Source organism: Episyrphus balteatus, chromosome 3 (assembly GCF_945859705.1).
Source record: "Episyrphus balteatus chromosome 3, idEpiBalt1.1, whole genome shotgun sequence".
NCBI lineage: Eukaryota > Metazoa > Arthropoda > Insecta > Diptera > Syrphidae > Episyrphus > Episyrphus balteatus.
Window position 1 is genome coordinate 103,360,632 of NC_079136.1, and position 26,874 is coordinate 103,387,505.

At 34.8% G+C, this 26,874-nt stretch overlaps 3 protein-coding genes and 2 long non-coding RNA genes across 9 annotated transcripts; 3 read left to right on the forward strand and 2 right to left on the reverse strand.

The window, feature by feature from the left end:
* The first annotated feature begins 393 nt into the window (after nt 1-393).
* LOC129915171 (protocadherin Fat 1) lies at nt 394-7,084 on the forward strand. Its single transcript, XM_055994641.1, has 5 exons — nt 394-411; nt 1,448-1,828; nt 4,945-5,988; nt 6,042-6,714; nt 6,788-7,084. The coding sequence occupies exons 1-5, from the start codon at nt 394-396 to the stop codon at nt 6,988-6,990; spliced, it is 2,319 nt and encodes a 772-aa protein (XP_055850616.1). The 3' UTR covers nt 6,991-7,084.
* A 6,721-nt stretch (nt 7,085-13,805) lies between these two features.
* Nucleotides 13,806-14,943, reverse strand: LOC129914172 (general transcription factor IIF subunit 2). Its single transcript, XM_055993280.1, has 2 exons — nt 14,246-14,943; nt 13,806-14,185 (listed from the first exon to the last, which is right to left on the reverse strand). Exons 1-2 carry the CDS (start codon nt 14,765-14,767, stop codon nt 13,889-13,891), a joined length of 819 nt encoding a protein of 272 aa, XP_055849255.1. The 5' UTR covers nt 14,768-14,943; the 3' UTR covers nt 13,806-13,888.
* A 325-nt stretch (nt 14,944-15,268) lies between these two features.
* LOC129916530 (uncharacterized) lies at nt 15,269-17,122 on the forward strand. Of its 3 annotated transcripts, none has more exons than XR_008772490.1 (5): nt 15,269-15,406; nt 15,531-15,719; nt 15,777-15,815; nt 15,896-16,393; nt 16,450-17,122. It is a non-coding gene; the product is annotated as an uncharacterized LOC129916530 (long non-coding RNA). The 3 variants fall into 3 exon arrangements; XR_008772491.1 differs by having other exon boundaries at nt 15,611-15,719; XR_008772489.1 differs by lacking the exon at nt 15,269-15,406 and having other exon boundaries at nt 15,462-15,719; nt 16,450-17,121.
* Nucleotides 17,123-18,946: 1,824 nt separating this feature from the next.
* LOC129916551 (uncharacterized) lies at nt 18,947-20,797 on the reverse strand. Of its 3 annotated transcripts, none has more exons than XR_008772499.1 (5): nt 20,663-20,797; nt 20,350-20,458; nt 20,254-20,292; nt 19,676-20,173; nt 18,947-19,619 (listed from the first exon to the last, which is right to left on the reverse strand). It is a non-coding gene; the product is annotated as an uncharacterized LOC129916551 (long non-coding RNA). The 3 variants fall into 3 exon arrangements; XR_008772498.1 differs by having other exon boundaries at nt 20,350-20,538; XR_008772497.1 differs by lacking the exon at nt 20,663-20,797 and having other exon boundaries at nt 18,948-19,619; nt 20,350-20,607.
* Nucleotides 20,798-22,196: 1,399 nt separating this feature from the next.
* LOC129915693 (alpha-1,2-mannosyltransferase ALG9) lies at nt 22,197-24,891 on the forward strand. Its single transcript, XM_055995348.1, has 4 exons — nt 22,197-22,673; nt 22,737-23,087; nt 23,146-23,623; nt 23,691-24,891. The coding sequence occupies exons 1-4, from the start codon at nt 22,549-22,551 to the stop codon at nt 24,558-24,560; spliced, it is 1,824 nt and encodes a 607-aa protein (XP_055851323.1). The 5' UTR covers nt 22,197-22,548; the 3' UTR covers nt 24,561-24,891.
* Nucleotides 24,892-26,874: the final 1,983 nt, after the last annotated feature.

The following is a 26,874-nucleotide window of genomic DNA, read 5'->3' on the forward strand; positions in this document are numbered from 1 at the left end:
ACGTTTCATACCAATTTGCCTATTCTCCTTTAAACTCAGGTTTACTAGCAATGCAAGTTTTATATTCAGAAATTCAATTAAACTTCTTCGAATCAGGACCAGCCAGCACTTTAACAACAGTTAGTCCAACCAACCAGGGCCCTATTTCACCAACTTACAAATTTGTAATTACAAATTCTGTTTCACCAGTTTCTTGTAATCACAAAATTGTACTTGTAATCTACAATTTTAAATTTGTGAAAAAATCCATTTTCTGTTTCACCGAAACTTGTATTTTACAGGTAACAAACTTGTGAGCTTTCAAGTTTCTTGTGGGTTTCTGTTTCACCAAAAAAAAAAGTTACAAGTTTATATTTATTTGTGAAAATTTTTTACAAGAGTCAAGACGTACATATGTCATTTGTGTTACAAGTTTGTAAAAACCGTATTTAGCGTGATTCAAGTGTCTTAAATGGCTTTACGCCGAAGGCCATTATTATTATTTGTATGTTATTATTATTCAAGGTTGTAAAAATGCATTTGAAATTAAAAAAAAATCATTTATTGCAAGTAAAAAAATTTCATAATGAAAAAAAAAATTGCATTAAAAAAATTTTTATTGCAACTGAAAAATATTTGCATTAAAAAAAAAATTATTGCAAATAAAATAATTTGCTTTAAAAAAAATGTTATTGCTACTGAAAAATATTTGCATTGAAAATAATATTTTTATTTCAAATAAATATATCTTGCATTACAAAAAAATTATATTACAAATAAAAAATTTTCTGCTAAATGTCTGTATTAAATATTTTTTTTTAATATTCGTTGAAACCTTTACAGTTTTGCCTTTTTGTTCTTAGATAAGGTTTAATAGTATAGGTAGTTGAAAGTCAATTTAAAGTCAGCGGTACATTTTTTTTTTACTATCACCCTAAGTTGGTCACTATGGCGTATGTGCAACTTTTTTCTTCAAATTGAAAAATTTTAGCTGTTAGGTAGTGGAAATTGTTCTTTTTTTGAGTAAATAAATCAGCAGAGTTGACCTGTTTGCCTTTTAAATGGTTTTATTGATAAGATAACTTATAGTTGTCCATATGGGATGCAGCACTTGAAGGTCAACTAAGAAATGCGAAAACCTGTAATAATAATTAAACAAAATACAGACGAATTGAATACCTCCTCCTTTTTGGAAGTCGGTAAAAAATAAAACTTAATTAAATATTTTATCAAAAGAAATGCACGTTTGCATTTTATGCAAACAGATGCTAAGAAATGAAAACCGGGCATTTGTTTATTAGAGCATAAACCAAATGAAATTACTTGCTGACCACTGACCGTACTGCTTATTTTCACTTAATTACTAATGAGTATAATGTTAAGTTGTTATGGATTGTATGACGGCGATTAGAAGTTTGTAAAATTAACAAATGTAATTGTCGTTTCTAACACGATCTTACTTAATTAGTCAACACATAATTTGATTTTCAAATTACTCTACTATCATTTCAATCTTCTATTCAACAATTTTTTATTAATAGTAGCAGCAGTGGAAAGCGTGATATTGGACTCAAGATGTTATTTAGAAGGTGGCGGATCAGCGGAAAGCTTTTTGGCCAGTGAAGATCTCGAAGTCGGCTCATTAATTGGAAAACTTCGCATCAATGGAAATCCAGACGAGGATTTGGGTGATATTAATTTGTCTCTGAGAGAACGAGATGCACCGGTAGAAATAGTACCAGGATCAAAAAATATCGTATTAGCAGTGGAACTAGATAAAGAAGGAGTAAAAGGGCCATCATCAATATATGTAAATGTAATTTGTGTTAGACGGCACTCAACTGATCCGGTAAGTTAATTGAAATACACACTTTCTTTTATAAAAAGTAGGGGTAATAGCTTTTGTTTTTCTTCCAAAAATAAAATCTGAAGTCAGAAGCTATTTGTCTGGGAGGGAGGGAAAAAAACTGTATTTTGTTTTAGCAATGGAAGATGACTTTTTTGACGGTGAAGAAACTTAGGTATATCAAAAAAGTTTAAAATAAAAATTGGAACATGCATATTTGGTAAATAATAATATAAAGTAATACAACGTTTCCACCTACCCTAAATCCGAGATTTAGCTAAGTAGATTTAGCACAAATCTCGAGTTTTATTCTAAATCTCGGATTGAAAGTAGGTGAAAATCTTAGATTTAGGGTAGCTAAACCCAAATCTGAGATTTAGCGAAGTTGATTTAAAATAAATCTCGAGATTTATTCTAAATTTACTTAGCTAAATCTCGGATTTAGCGTACGTGGAAACCAAGTATAATTATTTATACAGTGGATACTCGATATATTTAAATACCTGTATGGTATTTAGAAAATTAAGGAAAATAATGGAATAAATAAATGTATTTTCACTTTTCAAACAAAATTTTAAAATTTTTAACTCCAAATTCATAAATGTTAAGTGTTTTTGTAAGTCCGTGTGCAAATAGGTGTAAATCTGACTAAAAATCCGGATTACTCCGTAGTCAAATTTTGTTCACACTTTTGTGGTGTGAAGCCTAGTACGTAGATGAACGAAATGAAAATTTTGTAAGTCTCCAAAGTCAACAGCGAACATGTTAACAGTGTTGCCAGAGCCGGCTATTTATCGCCAAACAGGCTCCTTAAACATTTCACTCGCTCCTTAAAATTAAGATTTCCGATTTATAGGAATTTGGCTCTTTTAATTTTTAACTTGGCGATTTAAGGCTCCTTTAGACTAGGCGCACACATGCGATTTCAAGTCGCAAATCAGATGACAACAATTTCAATAACTTTAGACACAATTTTCAAATTTTTATTCGCGGGAAGCATCACAGCCATTGAAATCCTTGTGATCCATTTTTGCGACTGAAAAATCGCATGTGTGCGCCTAGCCCTAAAATCCAAGCATTTTACAACAAAAATCCACCAGAGATGTGAATAGTCATGGTATAAAAAGACAAGGTATGATCATTAGAGCCGCCATCTTACAAAATGGGGTAATAAGGTTTTGACGTTTGGCATTTGGCAAAGTCAAAAGCAACAACAATTTCCAAGACAAATTTGTTTACAACAACAATTTTAATGGGCTGGGCTGTCAAAACTTTAAGTAGCCATAAGTTTTGACAGTTCTCGATACTGAGTTTTTTCTAATGATCATACCTTCTCTCTTTATACCATGGTGAATAGTGACAAGTAATTTGCGTATATTTTTTCATTTTTATGTATTACAAATTTAATTTCATACTTTTAGGTATAATACATATATTTATTCAATAATAACACTTCAGAGGGTTTAACAGAATCAGAAAATAGATAATTCATAAAAAAAAATAATAATTATCAAAAAAAAAGAAAGAAAAATCAAGCCTGGGGTGGTATAGCACCCCTGTTGTCATCGGAAGGTTAAATTTTAGTTTTCGTTGTGTTATTTTTGTATGGACAATTTCGTTTCGCTGCGTATTTCAGCTGCGTACTAGGCTGCATACTAGTTGAACTGAAACTACAGTGCTCAAAATATTTTGGACTCTTGACCCAGTATCAGAGATACCCAAAGGAGATGGGAAATTTTCGTACGTTTTACCCCCCAAAAACCCTTTGTTTATTTCGTGTTGTTGTAATTTCTTTTGTATTCGTGAATAAATGTGAAAAACATACACAGTGTAATATCAGTGGTTTTACGCATACTTAGCCAAAAATATCCTATTTTTCACGCATACTTAGCCAAAAATATCTGACGGAGCTTGTAGGCAAACGCGTATGACGTCAGAAGTTTCCCATTTCCTTTGGGTATCTCTGCCCAGTATGTGCGTGCATTTTTCAAAACAATTTATATATTCCTTCCTCTTTTTTTTACATTTAACTGAAGACAAAAATTTGATACAATATTTCGTTAATGATTGTATGTAGCTATCCAAGTGATGCATCATGCATCCGTGTAAGTTGGCAAGCTAGTAGGTACGCGTAGGTTGGGTCGAGATAAGAAAAAAATCGTACTGGAGGGGGAGTGTATTCCCCTCGTTTAACGGGGGAGTTTATGATAAGATAAACTGCGGTTTTGTGTAAATCACGCCAAGATCTAATTTGATAACAAAAACAAAGAAAAGTTATCACTAAAAAATCATTGAATATAAGTCCGTTAATTCATAATTACTACACTGAGGGAAAAAACGCAACATAAAATGTAAAATGTTCAACGTTGATTTAATGTTGAAAAAATTAACATGAAACTTCTTCAAAATAAAATTGAAACAACGTATAAGAATTTTTTTTTATTTTTGTGGGTCTTCAGCTTTTCTTGCATTTTATCACTCTTATTTTCAACAGTGAGATAGCACGTTGGTTAAGCAATCGCCTTGTAACCCAAGAGTTTTAGGTTCGTTCCCCAGCGGATGCCCATTTTTACTTTTTTTTTTTAATAAATTGATGCTTTTTTTTTTAAGTTGAAACAACTTTGATTTAAAGATGTTTTATAACGGTAAACCACTTTAAACTTACGATGTTCCACTTTGATTTTAAATTTTTCGTCTTCAACGCAATATCATTCCGAAAAAATAGTTGAATCAACGTGGTTTTCGTTGATTTTAAGTTGTTTTTCCCTCAGTGTATACACATGTGATTATTTCATAATATATTATGAAATACACGAAACTCCAAAGCCATCAATCATTCAAATTATTGGCATACAAAAAAATGCAATGTCCGTTTCTTTAAGACTTGATTTTAATCATTTTCCAGTTTGGAGAATATTGATATACCAAAGCACACCAGGAAGTTTTCTCTTTTGGTGTTCAACAAATTAAAGGCCATTGGCTCAGTTGGTCAGCTAACGGTTTTGTTTTTCTTTTTATTTCTTTTTATTCTTACTGAATTAGCATACAAACTATATAGGCACTATAGTCTTTCTCAAATGAAGCCCTTTTATGCAAAATATTATTTTTTTTTTTTTCAGAGTTTCGTCATCCCGGTGAACGTTCGAGTTATAGACGTTAATGACAATGCTCCCCAATGGATTGGCACCCCCTACACTTTGACACTGTCAGAGGTTACTGTTCCGGGTACTCGAATTCTACAGGGTGCTCGAGCAGCAGACATTGATCAGCAGGGTCCCTTTTCAACAGTTGAATATCAGGTGCTGCCAGGACCATTCTCAGAGTACGTTCAGTTTTTAAACCCCCTCGAAGGGACTTTGGTGCTGAAAAAGCCTTTAGACTATGAATCAATGCATAATTTTACTCTTAAACTGAGAGCACAGGACCAAGGCACTCCTCCAAAATTCACTGATACCATGCTTAGGCTCGTAATTACTGATGCTGATGATCAAAATCCAAAGTTTCTTCGAGAATCATACAAAGGTGAGCTAGCGATAGACGGACGACCAGGGGAAATCAAAATTCGACCCGAAGCCATCAAGGCCGTTGATCAAGATGAAGGCATCTGTGCTCCAATACAGTATTCTATTGTTCAGTCCCAGGATACTAAGTACTTCCGAATCCATCCAAATACGGGTGCGATTACTCTGCTAGCTCCTATTGGCTACTCTGATTTAATAAACGGGGCAACTTTAGTCGTAAAGGCGACACAAATAGACAATCCTGATCGCTATGCTTTGACAACTGTAACATTATCACGACCGGGAACACACAGCGATATGACGACATTAGCATTTGTTCAAAAAAAGTTTTTCATGCGGATTCGAGAGGACATGCTCGTTGGTAATAGAATTCTAGCCTTACCAACTAATAAGCCTGGCAAGCATTTGCGATACTTTATTCCGGATCCGGTGCAATCGCAAAATTTTAACGTTGGATCTTTGGGGGAAGTCATTCTACAAAAACCCTTGGATTACGAGCAAGCTACGCTTCACGAATTTGTTGTGGTCGCAACAGATGGGACTACAAACGCAACTGCTGAAGTAAGTTTGGAGGTTATAGACGTTAATGACTGGGAACCCAGATTTAGAGAAACTCATTACGAATTTGTTGTTCCGAAGAGTGTAAGTATAATGAATACAAAAAAAAAAAAAAAAAACATTTTTAATTTCCTTAGAGCTTGAGATCAAGAGCAGAAAGTTTCGAAGGAGTAATGATTGGTAAAATAGAGGCTGCCGATGGAGACCGAAACGACAAAATTGAGCTTTCCTTACGAGGCACACATGCCGGTCTTTTTGAAATCGATTCATCTGGAAATCTCTTCATTCGTCCAGAAATGGTTGTCAATGAGTCGACAATTCACATCGTTGCCATTGCTACAGATTCTGGAGTCCCACCACGAAGTACTTCAGTCCCAATAACTGTAACAATGAAAGGTGTTGCATTGGCTCAGACATCATGGGCTTCAAGTATTCTTGGAATGTTTGGGGTTCTTGTGGGCATATTCGTTTTAATAATACTGGTTCTTTCGTGCTACATCATTCGATCAAAAACCAAGACCAAATCAGCAAAATCTCGAAACAGAGTTCACAGTCAAGGAGCTGTTTCGTCTGCAAATTTGATGACTCGGCCCAAAGTGCCTTCACACAACGGTCTTCCTAGGGTGAAAACTACAGCTGGTGGCAATGTTACCCTAACAAACCCAATCACCAATGGGCATGGTGGATCAGGAAGTAGTCTCAGTGCTGGGGCTTCAACAATTCTTGCTGCCAGTCTCGAACGTGAGGCACAACGTGAACGTGAACGGGAGCGACAGCGTGAACGTGATAATTACGCCGCAACAGTGAGAAGTTAGATTTAAATTATTGAAATTTTTTAAACTCTCCTGTAATTGTTTTCGTCCAAAATTTCTTATGTACATAGGTATTGTATCTAGGGCGTCCGCTAACGGCCAACTCTTCGATGGCGAAATGGAGCGACATTCGATCGCAATCCACGAGACTGTAGAACATAATATTTTGGAGAATGGCAACAAGAAGACAGCTTGGGAACCGCTTAAATCGAATTTACTATCAGCTACAGAAGAAATGGGCTCATCAGAGAATAATTTAACAGTATATTTTTAAAAATGTGAAACAAATATTAATCATTGCATAGCTACATAGTTCTAGAAGATATGTGACAATTATAATTAAACTGTACAATACTCTATTCTCTTCGTGTAGGATCTCATTTTTTGTAAAAAGTATTTCACGTTACTAGTTTTTAAGCAACGTGTACGTTTTTTGTTATGTTTAATTTATTATTGGAAAATTTAGATAATAACAAAATCGCTTCCGAAAAATAATACATTTTTTATACTCTTTCCTAGTTCTTGAAAATATATGAAAACTTTATTATATGATTTTTTCTTTTCGCTTGTTTTATTGAACTTAAAACCAACTTGAGATGTTCTTGATAGTGGCAAAAAGTTTCCAAGTTATACAAAACGACGGAAACGGTTTCAAAAAATAAATAAAAATCTGCCAAAAAAATGAAACATGAAAATATATTCAATTCCAACGGTTAGTAGGAGAGCTGGTGAACCATCCGAGTAAGGCCTCAGTTATAGCTATCAGTAAAATCCATCAGTAAAAATTAAAACATGAGGAATCTGAAATCTTTTTACAAAGAACAAAAAAACACCGTGTAACACCGTGTAACACCGTGTACAATTTTTGACACTATTGAGGTGAACAAAAAAATTTCAGCTGTATGGTTTATTGTTTAATATTTTTCTCTGCCTCTTTTCTGCCATGAAACTCCTTTTTAATAAAAAAAAAAAAAAAACAAAACCATCTCCAAAAAAAATTTAGCTCAATTTTAACCAGGTCCCAGAGCCCAATAAATTTTTAACAGCTGAAAATTTTTTATTCACCTCAATAGTGTCAAAAATTTTACACGGTGTTAACTATTTAACGCAATTCACACACGGCCTAAATAAAACTTTATTCTGTTGAGTCGAAGTTTATATATGTGTTTGTCTAAGCGATTTTAAGAAGGAATGCGCAATTACAGGGGTTTCAGACCATATATGTAAGCCCTTGACAGGTGAGGGGAAAGATCCCTTCAAGCAAACGAGTCCGACCTCTACTACGAAACGGGTCGCATGGTGGCTCAAATTAGTATGGAAATTATAATCACCGCGGAGCCGATTTTATATGTACCTATTTGTTTTTTCACCACGATTTCTCCTTCGACTTTGAGTTCATATACAAAAAGTTGCAAGTGCGTGAGTTCAACCATAGAGGAAGGAATACCTAGAGACGCGACTTCGGTTGGTTTTTCTCTTCCACCCTACAAGCTGCAATGAGAGGAAAAACTCCACAGTGCTTATATGTGGTAGTTTTCCCGTGCATTTTAAATGGCACCAACACATTCAACTGTGGAGTTGAGCTCAAAACACTTAAAAACAATTTAAGTGCTCAGTAGGAAATAAATTCATAAAAAAATAATATAATAAATTCAAAACACGAACCTTTTTTTTTATTTCTGTACATATTTATGTGTCTGGAGTGAGCTATTTGAGCTATTCAAGTTCATGTACAAACCAAAATCATGTTTAAATTCAAAATTTGTGAGGACATCTACTGGTGAAAGGAAGGTATTAAACGAATTGTACCTTTCACACGTATTCACAGATACGAAAAAAAGAGAAAAATAAGAGAGATTATCTGAAATTAAATTTGCGGGTGTTTTAGGCAAGGGGGGTACGAGTCGGCTCTCTAGGTATTCCTTCCTCTATGAGTTCAACCACGTTTTTCTCGCTTTGAGGTCGGAGTGTCTTTTCTTTCCCCCGTTTAGGGGGAATGGCAATTTTCTAAAAAATCACTTAAAATTAAAAAAAAATATTTAAAAACAATGGCAGCTTACTGTTATGCATCGTACCTTTTTTAAAAGCTAAATCAAGTTACCTTAGTCAATCGTTTTTGAAATAATCGAAAATAAAAAAAAAAAAACTGAAAACACATGAATACTAATATTGTCATGATTGAAATTTCAATACAAAATTGAGTGATACAGAGAACACTACCTCAATTGATTTCCTATCAAACACTGAAAACTATGTTATGTTTCTATGAGCAAATTGAAAAAATAAGAAAAAATTATTTTTATAAATACTTTTTTATTTTCCAATTTTCTCAAAAGCTAAAAGGCATAGAAACATATACACTGCCGCTCACATAGAGGCATAGAGGAAGGAATACCTAGAGAGCCGACTCGTACCCCCCTTGCCTAAAACACCCGCAAATTTAATTTCAGATAATCTCTCTTATTTTTCTCTTTTTTTCGTATCTGTGAATACGTGTGAAAAGTACAATTCGTTTAATACCTTCCTTTCACCAGTAGATGTCCTCACAAATTTTGAATTTAAACATGATTTTGGTTTGTACATGAACTTGAATAGCTCAAATAGCTCACTCCAGACACAAATATGTACAGAAATAAAAAAAAAGGTTCGTGTTTTGAATTAATTATATTATTTTTTTATGAATTTATTTCCTACTGAGCACTTAAATTGTTTTTAAGTGTTTTGAGCTCAACTCCACATTTGAATGTGTTGGTGCCATTTAAAATGCACGGGAAAACTACCACATATAAGCACTGTGGAGTTTTTCCTCTCATTGCAGCTTGTAGGGTGGAAGAGAAAAACCAACCGAAGTCGCGTCTCTAGGTATTCCTTCCTCTATGCATAGAGGAAGGAATACCTAGAGACGCGACTTCGGTTGGTGCCATTTAAAATGCACGGGAAAACTACCACATATAAGCACTGTGGAGTTTTTCCCGTGCATTTTAAATGGCACCAACACATTCAACTGTGGAGTTGAGCTCAAAACACTTAAAAACAATTTAAGTGCTCAGTAGGAAATAAATTCATAAAAAAATAATATAATAAATTCAAAACACGAACCTTTTTTTTTATTTCTGTACATATTTATGTGTCTGGAGTGAGCTATTTGAGCTATTCAAGTTCATGTACAAACCAAAATCATGTTTAAATTCAAAATTTGTGAGGACATCTACTGGTGAAAGGAAGGTATTAAACGAATTGTACCTTTCACACGTATTCACAGATACGAAAAAAAGAGAAAAATAAGAGAGATTATCTGAAATTAAATTTGCGGGTGTTTTAGGCAAGGGGGGTACGAGTCGGCTCTCTAGGTATTCCTTCCTCTATGCTTTTAGCCTGTCTTGGTATTTAATGCAATGGCACATCTTTTTTATATATGTAACGAGATAACATCTTTATGCGCTTAGTTTAGGAGAAAAAAAAATGTCCTAGAGCCTACCGTTCTTCTCACACGGTAGCTAGACCAAATCTAGTCATAAAATCAAGCATATTTTTTGGCTCATCTGAATGGGTTCAAAAGCAAAAGTGTTAATAAATTATGAGTTGTTTATAACGTGTAAGGATGAAAACTGGTCGTGAAAAATCCTTAGGCGCGAAAAAAATGGGGAAAATAAAAGAAGCCTTTGAATTAGGGCGAAACTAACGATGCATTGGGACAAAAACAAACACAAGTTAAAATTTAGTAAGCAGTTCTTTGCGCAATATCCAAGGGTATAGAAACAACATTAAAAGTCGATGTAACTCAGTCACAACATGGGCCGATGGATGTGCAATGATCAGAACAGCATGACTTCTCGCTAAAAATTAAGCTAAAAACCGGTATAAAATGCAGTTTAAAGCATTAACTACATTGGCTCAAAAAGTGAAAAAGTACAAAAGTGAAAATTTTCAAACGCATTTTTGTATAGCTTTTCGGGCTAGAAAATAAAAACAAATGATGCAGAAAGCTTATTTTTTGGTCTTAAAAACAATTTGTACACACTTTATCACAAAATAATTGCGATAGCCAGAAAAAAAATCTTTTCACTTTTGTACTTTTTCAAAAAGTGGTGTATGTAGTTATGCCTTAACGACGGCAAAACGGGTTGTCAGAAGTGGTAAACAATTGAGAAGAACAAAACATCGCAAAAATTACCACTTTACAAACCACGAAAAGAAACTCGCCTCCAATAAAAAAAAAACTGTGTTAGAAATTGCAGATCGAAAGTTTTGTAGAAGGAAATAGCTTCGCACTTAATGACACCGCCTTCACAGTTATGCAGACAACTTAAAATAATCCTTCTCTCTACGAAGGTCACAAAAATAGGAATTTAGCCCTCGGGGCCCACTTAGTTCATTTTTTTCCTTGGAAAAATCACCGGTTGGAAATTCGACTTTCACGACATGCTTTTTTTTTATTGGAGGTGAGTTTCTTTTCGTGGTTTGTAAAGTGGTAATTTTTGCGATGTTTTGTTCTTCTCAATTGTTTACCACTTCTGACAACCCGTTTTGCCGTCGTTAAACTGCATTTTATACCGGTTTTTAGCTTAATTTTTAGCGAGAAGTCATGCTGTTCTGATCATTGCACATCCATCGGCCCATGTTGTGACTGAGTTACATCGACTTTTAATGTTGTTTCTATACCCTTGGATATTGCGCAAAGAACTGCTTACTAAATTTGAACTTGTGTTTGTTTTTGTCCCAATGCATCGTTAGTTTCGCCCTAATTCAAAGGCTTCTTTTATTTTCCCCATTTTTTTCGCGCCTAAGGATTTTTCACGACCAGTTTTCATCCTTACACGTTATAAACAATCAGATTTATTGACAGACACAATTTTGAGTCCAACTGACCCATGCAACTCATAATTTATTAACACTTTTGCTTTTGAACCTATACAGATGAGCCAAAAAATATGCTTGATTTTATGACTAGATTTGGTCTAGCTACCGTGTGAGAAGAACGGTAGGCCCTAGGACATTTTTTTTTCTCCTAAACTAAGCGCATAAAGATGTTCTCTCGTTACATACAGGGTGTCCCAAAAGTAATGGATCAAACGAAGTATGCTGATAGGGGATCCTAAGGGCTCTCAGAATTTGGTTGCTTCTTCATCTCAAATCCTTACGGTTTTCGATTTAATGCAATTCTTGTGAAATTTCGAAAATTCCCTACTTTGCAACAGTATTTTGCTTCCTGCGCCCATTATTGATTTTTGTTTTTTACAATTCTTTTACTAAAACATTGCCAAATAATTAGGAACAATTAATTAATCAAAATATTTTTCATTCCATACGCCATTTCGCTGCAAATTGACTAACAGTTTCAAGTTTTATAAAAAACCAGTTTCTTACTATTTTTTGAGAGCAACAGCGTTAAAAAAACTTGTATGGTGTGAGAATGGTTTATTATTTCAGAAAGTTGCCCTGTTATTGTTGTTTTCAAAAAAGTATAAAAGTTCCCAAAGTTGCAGTTAGATCGAAAAATATTACAATTTGAATTCAACAAAACAGGGTTTTTCAGAGTAAAAATACAAACAAAAATAGAGGCTTTTGTTCAAAGAAAAATAAACAAATAACAGTTCGAGAAAATGTGTTTATTTTTGGTTGTTTTTTGTTGTGCCATTGCATTAAATACCAAGACAGGCTAAAAGTAAGATGAACTAAAGTGTGAACCTATTCAGATGAGCGGCAGTGTATAGTTTTCAGTGTTTGATAGGAAACCAATTAGGGCAGTTTTTTCTATCACTCAATATTGTGTTGAAGTTCACATTCTTGACAAAATTACTATTCAATGTTTTTTATAGCCTGTTTTCACTAGAGCCAAAATGAGACTTTTTTTATTCTTGGTTCTTATCCCAAAAGCAAACTTTTTGCCAAGTTTCATGAGTGTAACAACTTTTTATTTTTTAAATGCCTATTTTCTCTGAACTATAACGAATGTTAAATCACATAGAAAAAAAAAAATAAATTTAAACTGACCTAATTTGCTAAATTTGGGTTGTAGTGAAAACAGGCTGCAACCAAAGGAAAACAAGATTTTAATCTTCTCCACTTTTCCGATTGCTAATTTTTTCAGTGATGGGTTATCTCAAAGTTAATTGATCCTGCAAATGAGTTTGACTACCCGAATCCCGTTTACTTAAGAAGTTGTTTATCAGTAAGGAATTAATGAATACATAAAAATTAATTAAGTATAAAACAATTTTTTTTCCAGTTAATCCATATAAACTCATAAAATTTGGTGAGTAAAAGCTGGGTTAACTTTAACCTCTCGCTGAAACCAGCCTATAATCTTACTCACCAAAATTTAAATTTGAATTCGGAAACGCATCACGGCAATTTATGTAGTTCAAACTATCTTCAAAAGTAGGTTAGGTTAGGTTAACGTGGCTATCAGCAGGAGAGCTTATACACTTGGACCAGGATGGGTCCGTTGTGATGCCACAATGAATCTTTGAGATTTTTTTTTCTTCCTATTCGTTGAACCATTTAGAACTTCTTATAAAGCGAGCGAGACTACCTTTATCTAAATTTACTAGCTCACTAGAATTGTTATAGTAGAATTCTCTACGTCTACGTCTTTGAGATAACGCAGGACATTCACAGAGAAGGTGTGGAATCGATTCCACCTCCTCCTCATCCATGCAGCTTCTGCAGAAATCATTGGAATAGATTCCGAGGCGTGTTGGGTGCTTGCCTGATTTGTGATCTGCTTAGAGATATTAAACAATTAGAGCGCTTCAGATCCAGTATTGGCCAGATCTGTTTTATCTCCAAAGGTAAAACGATAATAGTATAATAATAAAAAAAAAAAAGATTTTCTGTTTAGAAAATTAAACTATTTTTGTTTTAACTTTTAAGAGGGCCAAATTTCATTCCTGTCGCTGGGTCCTTTGACGGTTAGCTACGCTAGAGGTGAATACCTTACTCCTTCCAATTGATTAGGGTTTCTGTTAAGAAATATAATTCAATTTGAACAAACGACTTTTTACTGTAGTATGTTCTTTGAAGATGGACTTTTAGTTTTTGTTATTTAATTTTGTAAAAAAGTAAGAAAAGTTAAATTTTTTTTATATTAATATTCTATTTTGTTTTATATTTACAAGAAACCTATAGGGACTTGATTTGACATCAACACAAAATTTAAAAATATATGGCTAGTCTGTTTCACTGTCTGATGGTGACTTCTCATCCTTCTTTTCTTCATCAGTCTTATAATGACGGTATTCCTTCTTTAGTTCCCACATATTTTTGTGAGGATTCTTCATGTTATAATCACAAACTTCTTTCAATATTTCTTTAAGATAACCAATCGGCTGCTTAGTTATCTTGACTAAATCTTTAATATTATAGTATTGATGCTTTTCGAAGGCATTGAATAACATGTCAAGCACCGCGTTCTTATCATCACGAGCCTTTTTGCCTTCGGCTTTTTTTCTCTCTCGATACTCAATCTATAAAAGCAAACTATTTTAGTAAATTTAAATATATACAATCATTAAAACTGTTTTTACATTGTGTTTGTGATCCTTCACAGGTTTAAAGTTCTGCACAATTTTATCAATTGCTTGAACCCGTCGCTGTGGCACTGATGCTTTTCTGATCGATTCCAGCTTCAGTTTCATATAACAATTGTCGGCGATTGGACGACACTCAAGCTTCTGAACGATCCTGCCTTCCATGTAGAGTTTCTCCGCTTCGGGTACAACATCATCTTTGGATGATTCTTTAGGCACCGCATGGGAGAATACTCCGAGGGTTTGTTTCGTCACCACCGACACATCAAGGATGTGTTCGGTTGGGATTTTTTCTTCAGGATCTAAATTCACAACAGCTTGAGTTAACGAGAGAGATACTTGAGCTTTCTGTCCGGGAGTTTTGCTGATTCGTAGCTTCCCTACATCCATGTTTGAGGGTGCCTTTTCCCATTTGTTGGCAATGTACTTGGGAACTTTCACTAGCCAGACGCCACGACCTGCATTTGAGAGATCAAGCTCTTTATCTACTTGGGGCTTATCTTTATCTTCTTTAGACATGACTTTGGTTAGGATTTAAAAACAGATTTTGGGTGTATAAAATGAATTGACTATTTTGTCGAAGTTTAATCAAAAAATAAATTCTGATGAAGTTTGTGTTTTTTCTATTTTAAAATTTTATATTTGTAATGCTTGTTGCTTCGCGCTACCACCGGGAGGCGTTTGACATAAAGTGTCAAAAACAGCTGAAGTGCGTTCCAAGACGGACCTGCGTTCGGGTGCACTAACTAAAACGGCCACGCTTCTAAGTCTGCTTTTACATGAAGACGCAAGAGTCAAGATTCAATGAAGAGTAAGGGAGAAAGAAAGTTCGAAAAAGAGGGATGGAAGATTTTTTACCCTGTGAGTCTCCGGTCGAAAATTTTGAGACTCATTTTGACGTCTCTCTTTGATCTTGTTCTTTTTTTTGCTGTTTTGCTTTAATTGATTTCGTCGGTGGCAGAGTTCGCTTCGTCGGATGTATATTATTTGGGTGTATACTAACTTTTATTAATTTACAGGGCTATTCTGGAGTTGTGATGCTCACAAGTCACAATTTTTTGTGAGGTTATTTTTGTGAGGTTTCTTATGAGGTTGTCACAATTTCGTATTCTGCAAAAAACCTCATAAGAAACCTCACAAAAATTCACCACAATAGGGGTGAGTTTCTTATTTTGACAGCCAGCTGATTTGTAAAAAAAATTTGAAAATTTATTTTAAAAAAGTTTATTTTTTTCTGTCGTGTTCATGATTTTTGCATTATTAATTTTAAATGAATCGACAGTGATGTGAAATTTGACTTTTGAAAAGTAGTCCAGCAAAGCGAGCGTCCAATTTCACAGAAGAAAAATTCAATTGTTCCAGCTCCCAATTAAAAGGATACCTGCGAAGTGAGAACCGTATGTAAGGAATAAAACTAGCTGAAACAGTCAAGAACCGCGTTTATCTCGATCTACACGTATGTAATAAAAAGGTAAGCCAGAGTCATCAAAAGCAAGTAACATATCCCATAAGATTCATTAATTCGCAGCCCGATGACATCTTCACAGAAGGAGGACGTGTGCAGAAGGTAAATAAAATTTTAAGTATACATTCTTTTATTTTAAATGAGACTCTGCCATACCAAAATCTTTAACATTTCTCTATTAGGTTACACTGACGGTGGAGTTGTGGCTGCAGAGCCTAAGAATGAAAACCAATGGCAAGACAACGCATCTGTTTTCTTCTTGGACAATTCGAGTGCCTCCGATGAAAACTGTGAAGATGACGACTTTGAGAAACGTAATAACATAATGCAAGTTATCTACAAATGCCTAACACAGAGATGATCGTCGATTGCCGTCACTTCTTCCTCATGTCGCAGTAAACAATGATCAGCAGCAAAAGAGTTTTCTGAATCCCTTTTGACTCAGTGATTGGTGAGAGATTTGCGTGGAAAAGTTAAACAAACGCCACAACATAAAAAGGACTGAAGAGAGCTTGGAGGCTTTCAAGCGCATGTCGCTCATTCTCATGCTTATACAACTGAAAAAAGTCAACCACCATTTGAAACTGGCATAGAACGAGCTTAGACAATTATATCACTGCGCACTCCAATTATCATCATCTTAGAAAATATGCTTAGGATCCAAACAGTAGACCATACAGGTAAGATTGATTGACGAACAAAATGCAGTTTTTTTTCTATAAGAATTTTTATTTAGATAATTCGATGGCTGCTTATCCACGACCCACCGCCGAAGGTTAACAAATATTGTACCACCATCAAATTTCCAGGCAAATAAACTTCAAGAAATGCTGTGACATGCTCTCGCCAACTTCAAGAAATGCTGCGACATATGCTTTCGCCAACCCTCAAAGTAAAGTCTATACGCATTTAGTTGCCGATTGTCTGCATCAAGAGGTGAAGAAGTACTGGAGCATACCTATCATGTGGGATTGAGCACCAATCTTCTTATCGATGTCGAAATTATTACCATCGCTTATGAGATTACAAATGAGATTCTCCGCATATGGGAGATTTATTATAAATGTCCTTAGAAACAATTCTAATGAATCAGATTTAAGGTATAACTACATTGGCTCAAAAAGTGAAAAAGTACAAAAGTGAAAATTTTCAAATGCATTTTTGTGTAGTTTTTCGGGCTGGAAAATTAAAACTAATGATGCAGAAAGCTTATTTTTTGGTCTAAAAAACAATTTGTATACTCTTTTTCACAAAACAATTGCGCTAGCGAGAAAAAAAATATTTTCACTTTTGTACTTTTTCAAAAAGTGGTGTATGTAGTTAAGCCTTTAGAATCCTTGGTTCGCCAGAAGAAAGAACTATTGTTTTGTGCTAAAAATGCTATTCAAATAAAAAAAAGTATAATTTTAATGGTTTGTTTCTTATTTTATTTTTTCCAATGACACATTTATTTTTTTTTCCAATGACACATTTATTTTTTTTTTCTTTTGCTTTTTTACAAATAAAATCATCGTTTAAAAATTGTGGAATAATAAACGAAAATATCAGCTATGTATGTAGTCGTTTCTTAATTAGACTTTGGCCACCTTTAATAATCCGGGACATTCCAAGATATGTAATTGTTTGATTTGGATCAATCTGTTGTTGATGGTGTTGTTGTTGCTATAATTTTAATTGTGGATTCTAAGTATTACCAGGAGTTGTGACATTTTTAGGTGCTGGATTTTAATAACCTTCTTATCCCATACGATGATTCTTTGTTTGTCAGATATCCGAAGCGTGTATATTAAATTCAATCAATAAGAGTCAATTAGATGATAAGTTGGATCTTATTCGAGTTTGTATGCACTCCCGCTGGCTCACATGCGATATATTGTTGTTTGTTTATTAAGTGGCAATAACTGACTTTCCTCATTCTTCCTCTATCTTCATAAGATTTAAATAGAGCTTTTTGTTCTCATCCCTTTCTGATCTGATTGGCTTTCCGAAGCTAAAGTAGAATGGCCAAGTTCCAAATATTCATCGGTGACTATACTGAGAAATTATCTCCAGATGTAACCAACATCCAATGACAAACGTTTGCTTATAGAATTTGACTTTTTTTCTGCAATAAGATGCAACAAAACAAGGTCTAATTGCATATTATTGATTCACAAATAAAAAAAAACTTTACAGGGCTATTCTGGCAAACCTCACTGATGCCTCACAAGTCACAAAAACCTCATAATTCGAGTTGAACTCGATTTTGTGACTTTTTCGTATTCTAACGAAAACCTCACAGATCACAAGAACCTCATAAGGTGTGGTGAGTTTGATTTTGTGAGGTTTTTCGAATTCTGGCGTACCCTCACAACTTGTGAGCCTCATAAAAATTGTTAAAATTGTGATCTCCTTCAGAGCAGGTCACAACTCACAAATTATTAGAGTTTTGAAATTTTTTGTATTTCCATAAAATATTTTGAGAATAATTTAAAGTTTTTTTTTATTTGTGAATCAATAATATGCAATTAGACCTTGTTTTGTTGCATCTTATTGCAGAAAAAAAGTCAAATTCTATAAGCAAACGTTTGTCATTGGATGTTGGTTACATCTGGAGATAATTTCTCAGTATAGTCACCGATGAATATTTGGAACTTGGCCATTCTACTTTAGCTTCGGAAAGCCAATCAGATCAGAAAGGGATGAGAACAAAAAGCTCTATTTAAATCTTATGAAGATAGAGGAAGAATGAGGAAAGTCAGTTATTGCCACTTAATAAACAAACAACAATATATCGCATGTGAGCCAGCGGGAGTGCATACAAACTCGAATAAGATCCAACTTATCATCTAATTGACTCTTATTGATTGAATTTAATATACACGCTTCGGATATCTGACAAACAAAGAATCATCGTATGGGATAAGAAGGTTATTAAAATCCAGCACCTAAAAATGTCACAACTCCTGGTAATACTTAGAATCCACAATTAAAATTATAGCAACAACAACACCATCAACAACAGATTGATCCAAATCAAACAATTACATATCTTGGAATGTCCCGGATTATTAAAGGTGGCCAAAGTCTAATTAAGAAACGACTACATACATAGCTGATATTTTCGTTTATTATTCCACAATTTTTAAACGATGATTTTATTTGTAAAAAAGCAAAAGAAAAAAAAAATAAATGTGTCATTGGAAAAAAAAATAAATGTGTCATTGGAAAAAATAAAATAAGAAACAAACCATTAAAATTATACTTTTTTTTATTTGAATAGCATTTTTAGCACAAAACAATAGTTCTTTCTTCTGGCGAACCAAGGATTCTAAAGGCTTAACTACATACACCACTTTTTGAAAAAGTACAAAAGTGAAAATATTTTTTTTCTCGCTAGCGCAATTGTTTTGTGAAAAAGAGTATACAAATTGTTTTTTAGACCAAAAAATAAGCTTTCTGCATCATTAGTTTTAATTTTCCAGCCCGAAAAACTACACAAAAATGCATTTGAAAATTTTCACTTTTGTACTTTTTCACTTTTTGAGCCAATGTAGTTATACCTTAAATCTGATTCATTAGAATTGTTTCTAAGGACATTTATAATAAATCTCCCATATGCGGAGAATCTCATTTGTAATCTCATAAGCGATGGTAATAATTTCGACATCGATAAGAAGATTGGTGCTCAATCCCACATGATAGGTATGCTCCAGTACTTCTTCACCTCTTGATGCAGACAATCGGCAACTAAATGCGTATAGACTTTACTTTGAGGGTTGGCGAAAGCATATGTCGCAGCATTTCTTGAAGTTGGCGAGAGCATGTCACAGCATTTCTTGAAGTTTATTTGCCTGGAAATTTGATGGTGGTACAATATTTGTTAACCTTCGGCGGTGGGTCGTGGATAAGCAGCCATCGAATTATCTAAATAAAAATTCTTATAGAAAAAAAACTGCATTTTGTTCGTCAATCAATCTTACCTGTATGGTCTACTGTTTGGATCCTAAGCATATTTTCTAAGATGATGATAATTGGAGTGCGCAGTGATATAATTGTCTAAGCTCGTTCTATGCCAGTTTCAAATGGTGGTTGACTTTTTTCAGTTGTATAAGCATGAGAATGAGCGACATGCGCTTGAAAGCCTCCAAGCTCTCTTCAGTCCTTTTTATGTTGTGGCGTTTGTTTAACTTTTCCACGCAAATCTCTCACCAATCACTGAGTCAAAAGGGATTCAGAAAACTCTTTTGCTGCTGATCATTGTTTACTGCGACATGAGGAAGAAGTGACGGCAATCGACGATCATCTCTGTGTTAGGCATTTGTAGATAACTTGCATTATGTTATTACGTTTCTCAAAGTCGTCATCTTCACAGTTTTCATCGGAGGCACTCGAATTGTCCAAGAAGAAAACAGATGCGTTGTCTTGCCATTGGTTTTCATTCTTAGGCTCTGCAGCCACAACTCCACCGTCAGTGTAACCTAATAGAGAAATGTTAAAGATTTTGGTATGGCAGAGTCTCATTTAAAATAAAAGAATGTATACTTAAAATTTTATTTACCTTCTGCACACGTCCTCCTTCTGTGAAGATGTCATCGGGCTGCGAATTAATGAATCTTATGGGATATGTTACTTGCTTTTGATGACTCTGGCTTACCTTTTTATTACATACGTGTAGATCGAGATAAACGCGGTTCTTGACTGTTTCAGCTAGTTTTATTCCTTACATACGGTTCTCACTTCGCAGGTATCCTTTTAATTGGGAGCTGGAACAATTGAATTTTTCTTCTGTGAAATTGGACGCTCGCTTTGCTGGACTACTTTTCAAAAGTCAAATTTCACATCACTGTCGATTCATTTAAAATTAATAATGCAAAAATCATGAACACGACAGAAAAAAATAAACTTTTTTAAAATAAATTTTCAATTTTTTTTTACAAATCAGCTGGCTGTCAAAATAAGAAACTCACCCCTATTGTGGTGAATTTTTGTGAGGTTTCTTATGAGGTTTTTTGCAGAATACGAAATTGTGACAACCTCATAAGAAACCTCACAAAAATAACCTCACAAAAAATTGTGACTTGTGAGCATCACAACTCCAGAATAGCCCTGTTAAATTATTCTCAAAATATTTTATGGAAATACAAAAAATTTCAAAACTCTAATAATTTGTGAGTTGTGACCTGCTCTGAAGGAGATCACAATTTTAACAATTTTTATGAGGCTCACAAGTTGTGAGGGTACGCCAGAATTCGAAAAACCTCACAAAATCAAACTCACCACACCTTATGAGGTTCTTGTGATCTGTGAGGTTTTCGTTAGAATACGAAAAAGTCACAAAATCGAGTTCAACTCGAATTATGAGGTTTTTGTGACTTGTGAGGCATCAGTGAGGTTTGCCAGAATAGCCCTGTTATTTAAATGTTTTTGTTGCACATAGAGCCCCCTGATTTTGTTTTTTGTATATTTTGGTGCTTTTTTTTAAATAAAAATATTTACGAAAACGAGAACAAGATAAAGCCTGGTACGCTGCTCGCGCTAAATTTTAGCCGAGATAAAATTCCCATACAAGTTATCGATAACTTGTATGGGATCCATTTTATCTCGGCTAAAAATTTTCGATAATTTGTATGGGAGCTAAAATTTAGCGCGAGCAGCGTACCAGGCTTTATCTTGTTCTCGTTTTCGTTTGTTTTGATCTTCACCCAGATTAGGGGGGTTCACATTGATCAACTTACCGGACAGACCAGCCGCCATTTGGTCTGATCTGATGCTGATTTGATAGTGTGAACACTCATCCGACGGCCTGTCCGGTTTGCCGGATGGTTTTCAAAAAATTTTGATTTTTTGGTGGTCGGACGGACATGTTAGTCAATTAAACGACATGTCTGTCCGGCAGACAGTGATAATCCATTCTCTCTAATTTGAGAGCAGAATAGGGTAAAGATATATTAAAAATAAGCTGAAAAATGGGTTTTGATGAAAATTGTCTGATGAGTGTGAACGAAAAATATAATTCGGCCATCAGGCAAAATGACAACCGGTCTGTCCGGTAAGTTGGTCAATGTGAACCCCCTTATTGACTAACTTACCGGACAGACCAGCCGCCTTTTGGTCTGATCTGATGCTGTTTTGATAATGTGACACCCATCCGACAGCCTGTCCGGTTTGCCGGATGGTTTTCAAAAAATTTTGATTTTCTTGGTGGTCGGACGGACATGTTAGTCAATTAAACGACATGTCTGTCCGCAGACAGTGATAATCCATTCTCTCTTATTTGAGAGCAGAATAGGGTAAAGATACATTAAAAATAAGCTGAAAAATGGGTTTTGATGAAAATTGTCTGATGAGTGTGAACGAAAAATATAATTCGGCCATCAGGCCAAATGACAATCGGTTTGTCCGGTAAGTTGGTCAATGTGAACCCCCCTAAAGTCAAAGCTGTCAAATTAGACATCTCACAAACAAGAGCGTATCTATATCTCTTTTTTTTCTGAGGGAAAGGCGCTGAAAACCGTTGGTGCTCTTTGAGTGTGGTTATTTTTTCAACTTGTTTAGAATGATTTTGCACAAAATATTTTTTGATACCATTTAATCTGCATTTAAATAAGTCGGTCGTGTCAAAAAGAGAATCTTTTGTGAAAATGTACTCCATCTGAATTGAAATTGAGGCACCTTTTGCTGGGGCCCTCGCAAGTTACCACCAATCTTTACTCCGACCCTGTTTAAATACATATGTGTTTGTGTAACTTACACTATTTTGTACTTCTTAAGTAAAAATACACCTGTAAAATGTCCCACGTCCCATAAAACAAGTTGAAGTTCGTGGATTTTTTCCAACTAAAAAATATCAATAATGGCGCCGCCGGCTGCTCGGCATCGGTACAATGTAAATAAATCCGATAATCATACGTCCTTTTCCAAAAAGGCGTTACGCAAAATAATTAAAGATCCAAAAGAATCCAAAAACAAAGATAAGTCGTAAGTACTCATCACTAATCTTGTAAGACTATACCATTTATTACAACGAGTTTACTATCATAGTCAGCCTCCCGTATCATCTACAAAAGCAAACGCTATCGTCCCCGGTGTTGACACCGCTTTTAAAACATTCGTTAGCGCTCGATTATGCAGTGCCATTTGGTCGTACATCTCTGATTGTGATGAAACATTCAACTACTGGGAACCCCTACACTACATCATCAACGGCCATGGGCTGCAAACATGGGAGTATAGTCCTCAATTTGCTTTGCGCTCGTATACATACCTCCTCCTGCAGGGCGTGCCCGGGTGGATCTATCAAAAACTGTTTCAACCTTCGCCAGTCTTAATATTCTATATGATTCGGTGCATCCTGGGATTTGGTTGCGCTGTTATGGAACGATACATGTACAAGTAAGGAAAGAGAATTTCTGTGCCAATTTCAATATCTATATTATAATTAAATTTTCAGAGCTATTTGCCGAGAATTTGGCATACATATCGGGAGACTGTGGCTCATTTTCCAGTTATTTAGCGTTGGAATGTTTGTATCGAGCACAGCTTTGTTGCCAAGTTCCTTTTCCATGTATTTTGGATGTGCTGCGTTGGCCGCCTGGTGGCAACAGAGCTACAATCTGGCCGTTTTTCTCACAGCTATATCAACTCTTCTAGGTTGGCCATTTGCAGTTCTGATTGGAGTTCCGATTGCATTCGACATGCTAGTCCGACAGCGAATGTACAGATCGTTTACTATGTGGGCGTTAATATCTGCTGCCACCATTGGTATACCAATGGTTTTGATCGACTCCAGTTACTTTGGCCGAGTGGTTTTTGCACCGCTGAATATTGTGATTTACAATGTCTTTACCAGCCATGGACCAAATCTCTATGGAACTGAACCGTTGAGTTATTATTTTATCAATGGATTTCTTAACTTCAATGTAGTCTGGGTAAATTTTTTAATAAAATATGAAATTTTGTGCATTAATATCGTCTAAAGGTTAAAATTTTGTTTAGATTGCAGCTATTATCACTCCTCCAATGCTACTCCTCGACTACTTCTTTATTCCAGCTAGATCAAAGAGCACCTTGCATCTACCACATTACCTTAGTTTGGCTCCGTTTTTCCTCTGGTTGGCAGTGTTCCTCCTTCAACCGCACAAGGAAGAACGATTTCTATTCCCCATGTATCCGATGATCAGCCTCTGTGGGGCTATAACGGTCGACGTTTTCCAAAGAATATTCTTCAGGCTGAAAACAATCTTCACAAAGCTTGCAGCTGGGGCACACTATCTCGACCATACTATGTTCATTCCGCTGCTATTTATGTTAGTAAGTACGCTTTTGGGGATGTCCAGAGTATTTTCTCTGTATCGTAATTACCATGCACCAATGGACCTGCTGATAGAACTGAATCAGTTTAAAGCTGCTCCGGACTTTAGTGCCGATAAAATCTACAATGTTTGTGTCGGCAAAGATTGGTATAGGTTCCCGGGTAGCTTCTTCCTTCCATCCACAAATTTCCGCATTCGATTTCTTCAGTCGGAATTTAAAGGAATTCTTCCCGCATACTATGAAGGAGGTGAAAATGCTACCACCATTGCACATCCCTACTTTAACGATATGAATCAGGAAAATGAGTATATGTACTTTGACTACAACAAATGTCATTTTCTGATCGACTTAGACGAAGGAAAATATACCGAACTAGAACCCAATTATGCAGTCAGACTAAGAGAGTGGTCAGTGTTAAAGAGTTTACCATTTTTAATTCAAGAAAAATCACATAGACTACTTCGTGCGTTTTACATTCCATTCTTGACTGACAATCACACAACTTATGGCAACTTTAATTTACTGAAGAGAAAAAAGTGGAAACAGAGCTAAGGATGTAACTAGGATCCACATCATTCAACATTTAATTTGGATTTGGGTCTATTTAAAAGGAATAGACTTATTCTGAATTTAGATCCTGGCTCAGGAAGCATTTACATAAATGAAAAATTAGTGGTATAGTATTGATTTATATTTGCGTAAAATTGTATATGCATTTCGGTAGAATAATTTTTCGTGCTTGTAATTTTTATTTTTATTAGAAACATTATTCAACAACGACCTTGATACTGATTTAAAAAAAAATAATTGTTAAACTAACCAAAGATTAAGTAACAATAGCATAGGATTCTTAAGAATGAAATAAATTAATACAGATGAAAATATACGTATTTAATTATTTTACCTAAAACAAGTGTACGCAAAAAAAAACAAGAAAAATAATACTTAATGCATAAAGGGCCCAACCCATAGAATCTGTTGCGTCCGTTGCGTCGAAGTTTTAAAATAAAATACACACGTTCTTATGGGAAGCGACCCATAAGCGACGGATCGGACGGAGACGAACTTCCCATAAGAACGTGTGTATTTTATCGAGCTGTCAGTCAAAAACTTCGACGCAACGGACGCAACGGATTCTATGGGTTGGGCCCTTAAGATATGTGTTATTTTGATATAAGTTTAAAGGGCCCGACCCATAGAATCCGTTGCGTCCGTTGCGACGAAGTTTTAAAATAAAATACACACGTTCTTATGGGAAGCGACCCATAAGCGACGGATTGGACGGAGACGAACTTCCCATAAGAACGTGTGTATTTTATCGAGCTGTCAGTCAAAAACTTCGACGCAACGGACGCAACGGATTCTATGGGTTGGGCCCTTAAGGCCTGAACTTCATCAAAACACAAAGTCAAAAAAGTACAAAAAAGTAAACACGATGTTTTTTCTTCTTCCCCCTAGTAGCTTGTTTGTATATCTCTCTTTCATTTAAAAAAGTATTCGATATGAAAAGCTTGAACAAGGCCAAGCTTTCAATTTTCACAAAGTTTTAAAAACAAATACACTCAAACAATTTTTTATATCCTTTCCGTAAGATAGCTCTTCGATCACATAAGATGTGTTTTTTATTACAACCAGTCTTAACTGGACAAAAAAAAACGCAGTCTGGGCTAAGCAATTTACATGTTAAATACAACAACACCTTAGCCCCTTGGGCTTAGTTGTTTAGCCCGGAGATTTCTCTGGGCTTAACTTTTTGAACAGTTTTAAATCTGTGCTACCAAACTATTTTTTTTATAATATGTTTAGAATTTGTTTACAAACGTGAAAACTGACGTTTGGAAGGACAAAATGTATTTAACTAGTTTTGCTAGCATACATTTTTATATCTGTTTGTAAAACATACATGAAATATACAAGAAAAAGACGAAAGCGAAAAATATGACAACTTTCAATTTTTGTTGTGTCTGCTGTTTTCGGAACATTCAATACACAGTGCTGCCAAGATTTCAGGTTAAGCCTCGAGGCGTTTTTTTTTGTCCAGTTAAGACCGGTGGTAATAAAAAACACACCTATAGTTCCTGTCATTAGGTGTGTTTTTTATTACCACCGGGCTTAACTGGACAAAAAAAACGCCTCGGGGCTTAGCGAGAAAATTTGGCAGCACTGCATATTAAATGTTCCGAAATGAGCTGACTCAAAAAAAATATAAAGTTGTTATATTTTCGCTTTTGGGTTTTCTTGTGTTTTTGAATAAAAGTTTAACTAACTATTAAATAAATAATATTTAGGGCCAATTTTTCAATAGTCAGTTAAACAGTCAGTTAGTACTTATTCCCCTGATAGAGAAAAAATCAGTTTTTCAATAGGCGGATGTAGCTTATTCCTAGGAATAAAACTATCTGCTTCTTTCAGAGACGAATAAAAATTATTCTAAGGAATAATTTGAACAAAAATATTATGTCAATTGTGAAAGCTGCTTTGAAAGAATTTTGACAAAAAATACAAAGGAACAAAAGAAAACAAAAACAATTATGAATAAAAATGACATTTAATTTTTAATATTTTTGAATTTGAAATTTTTTTTTAGTTATTCTGTAGAATAAGTTATTCTTGATTGAAAAATTCAATGTTGTTATCTGATTGTTTATGAGCCTAATAACTTTATTCGTCGAACAGTTAACTGTCTGTTTATTAGAAGATTGAAAAATCGGCTCTTAAAATAATAATTGTCATTCCAAACATTAGTTTTGATGTTTTTAAACAAATTCTAAACAACGAACAAGTTGGTTTGGTAGCACAGATTTGAATCTGTTGAAAAAGTTAAGCCCAGAGAATTCTCTGGGCTAAACAACTAAGCCCAAGGGTC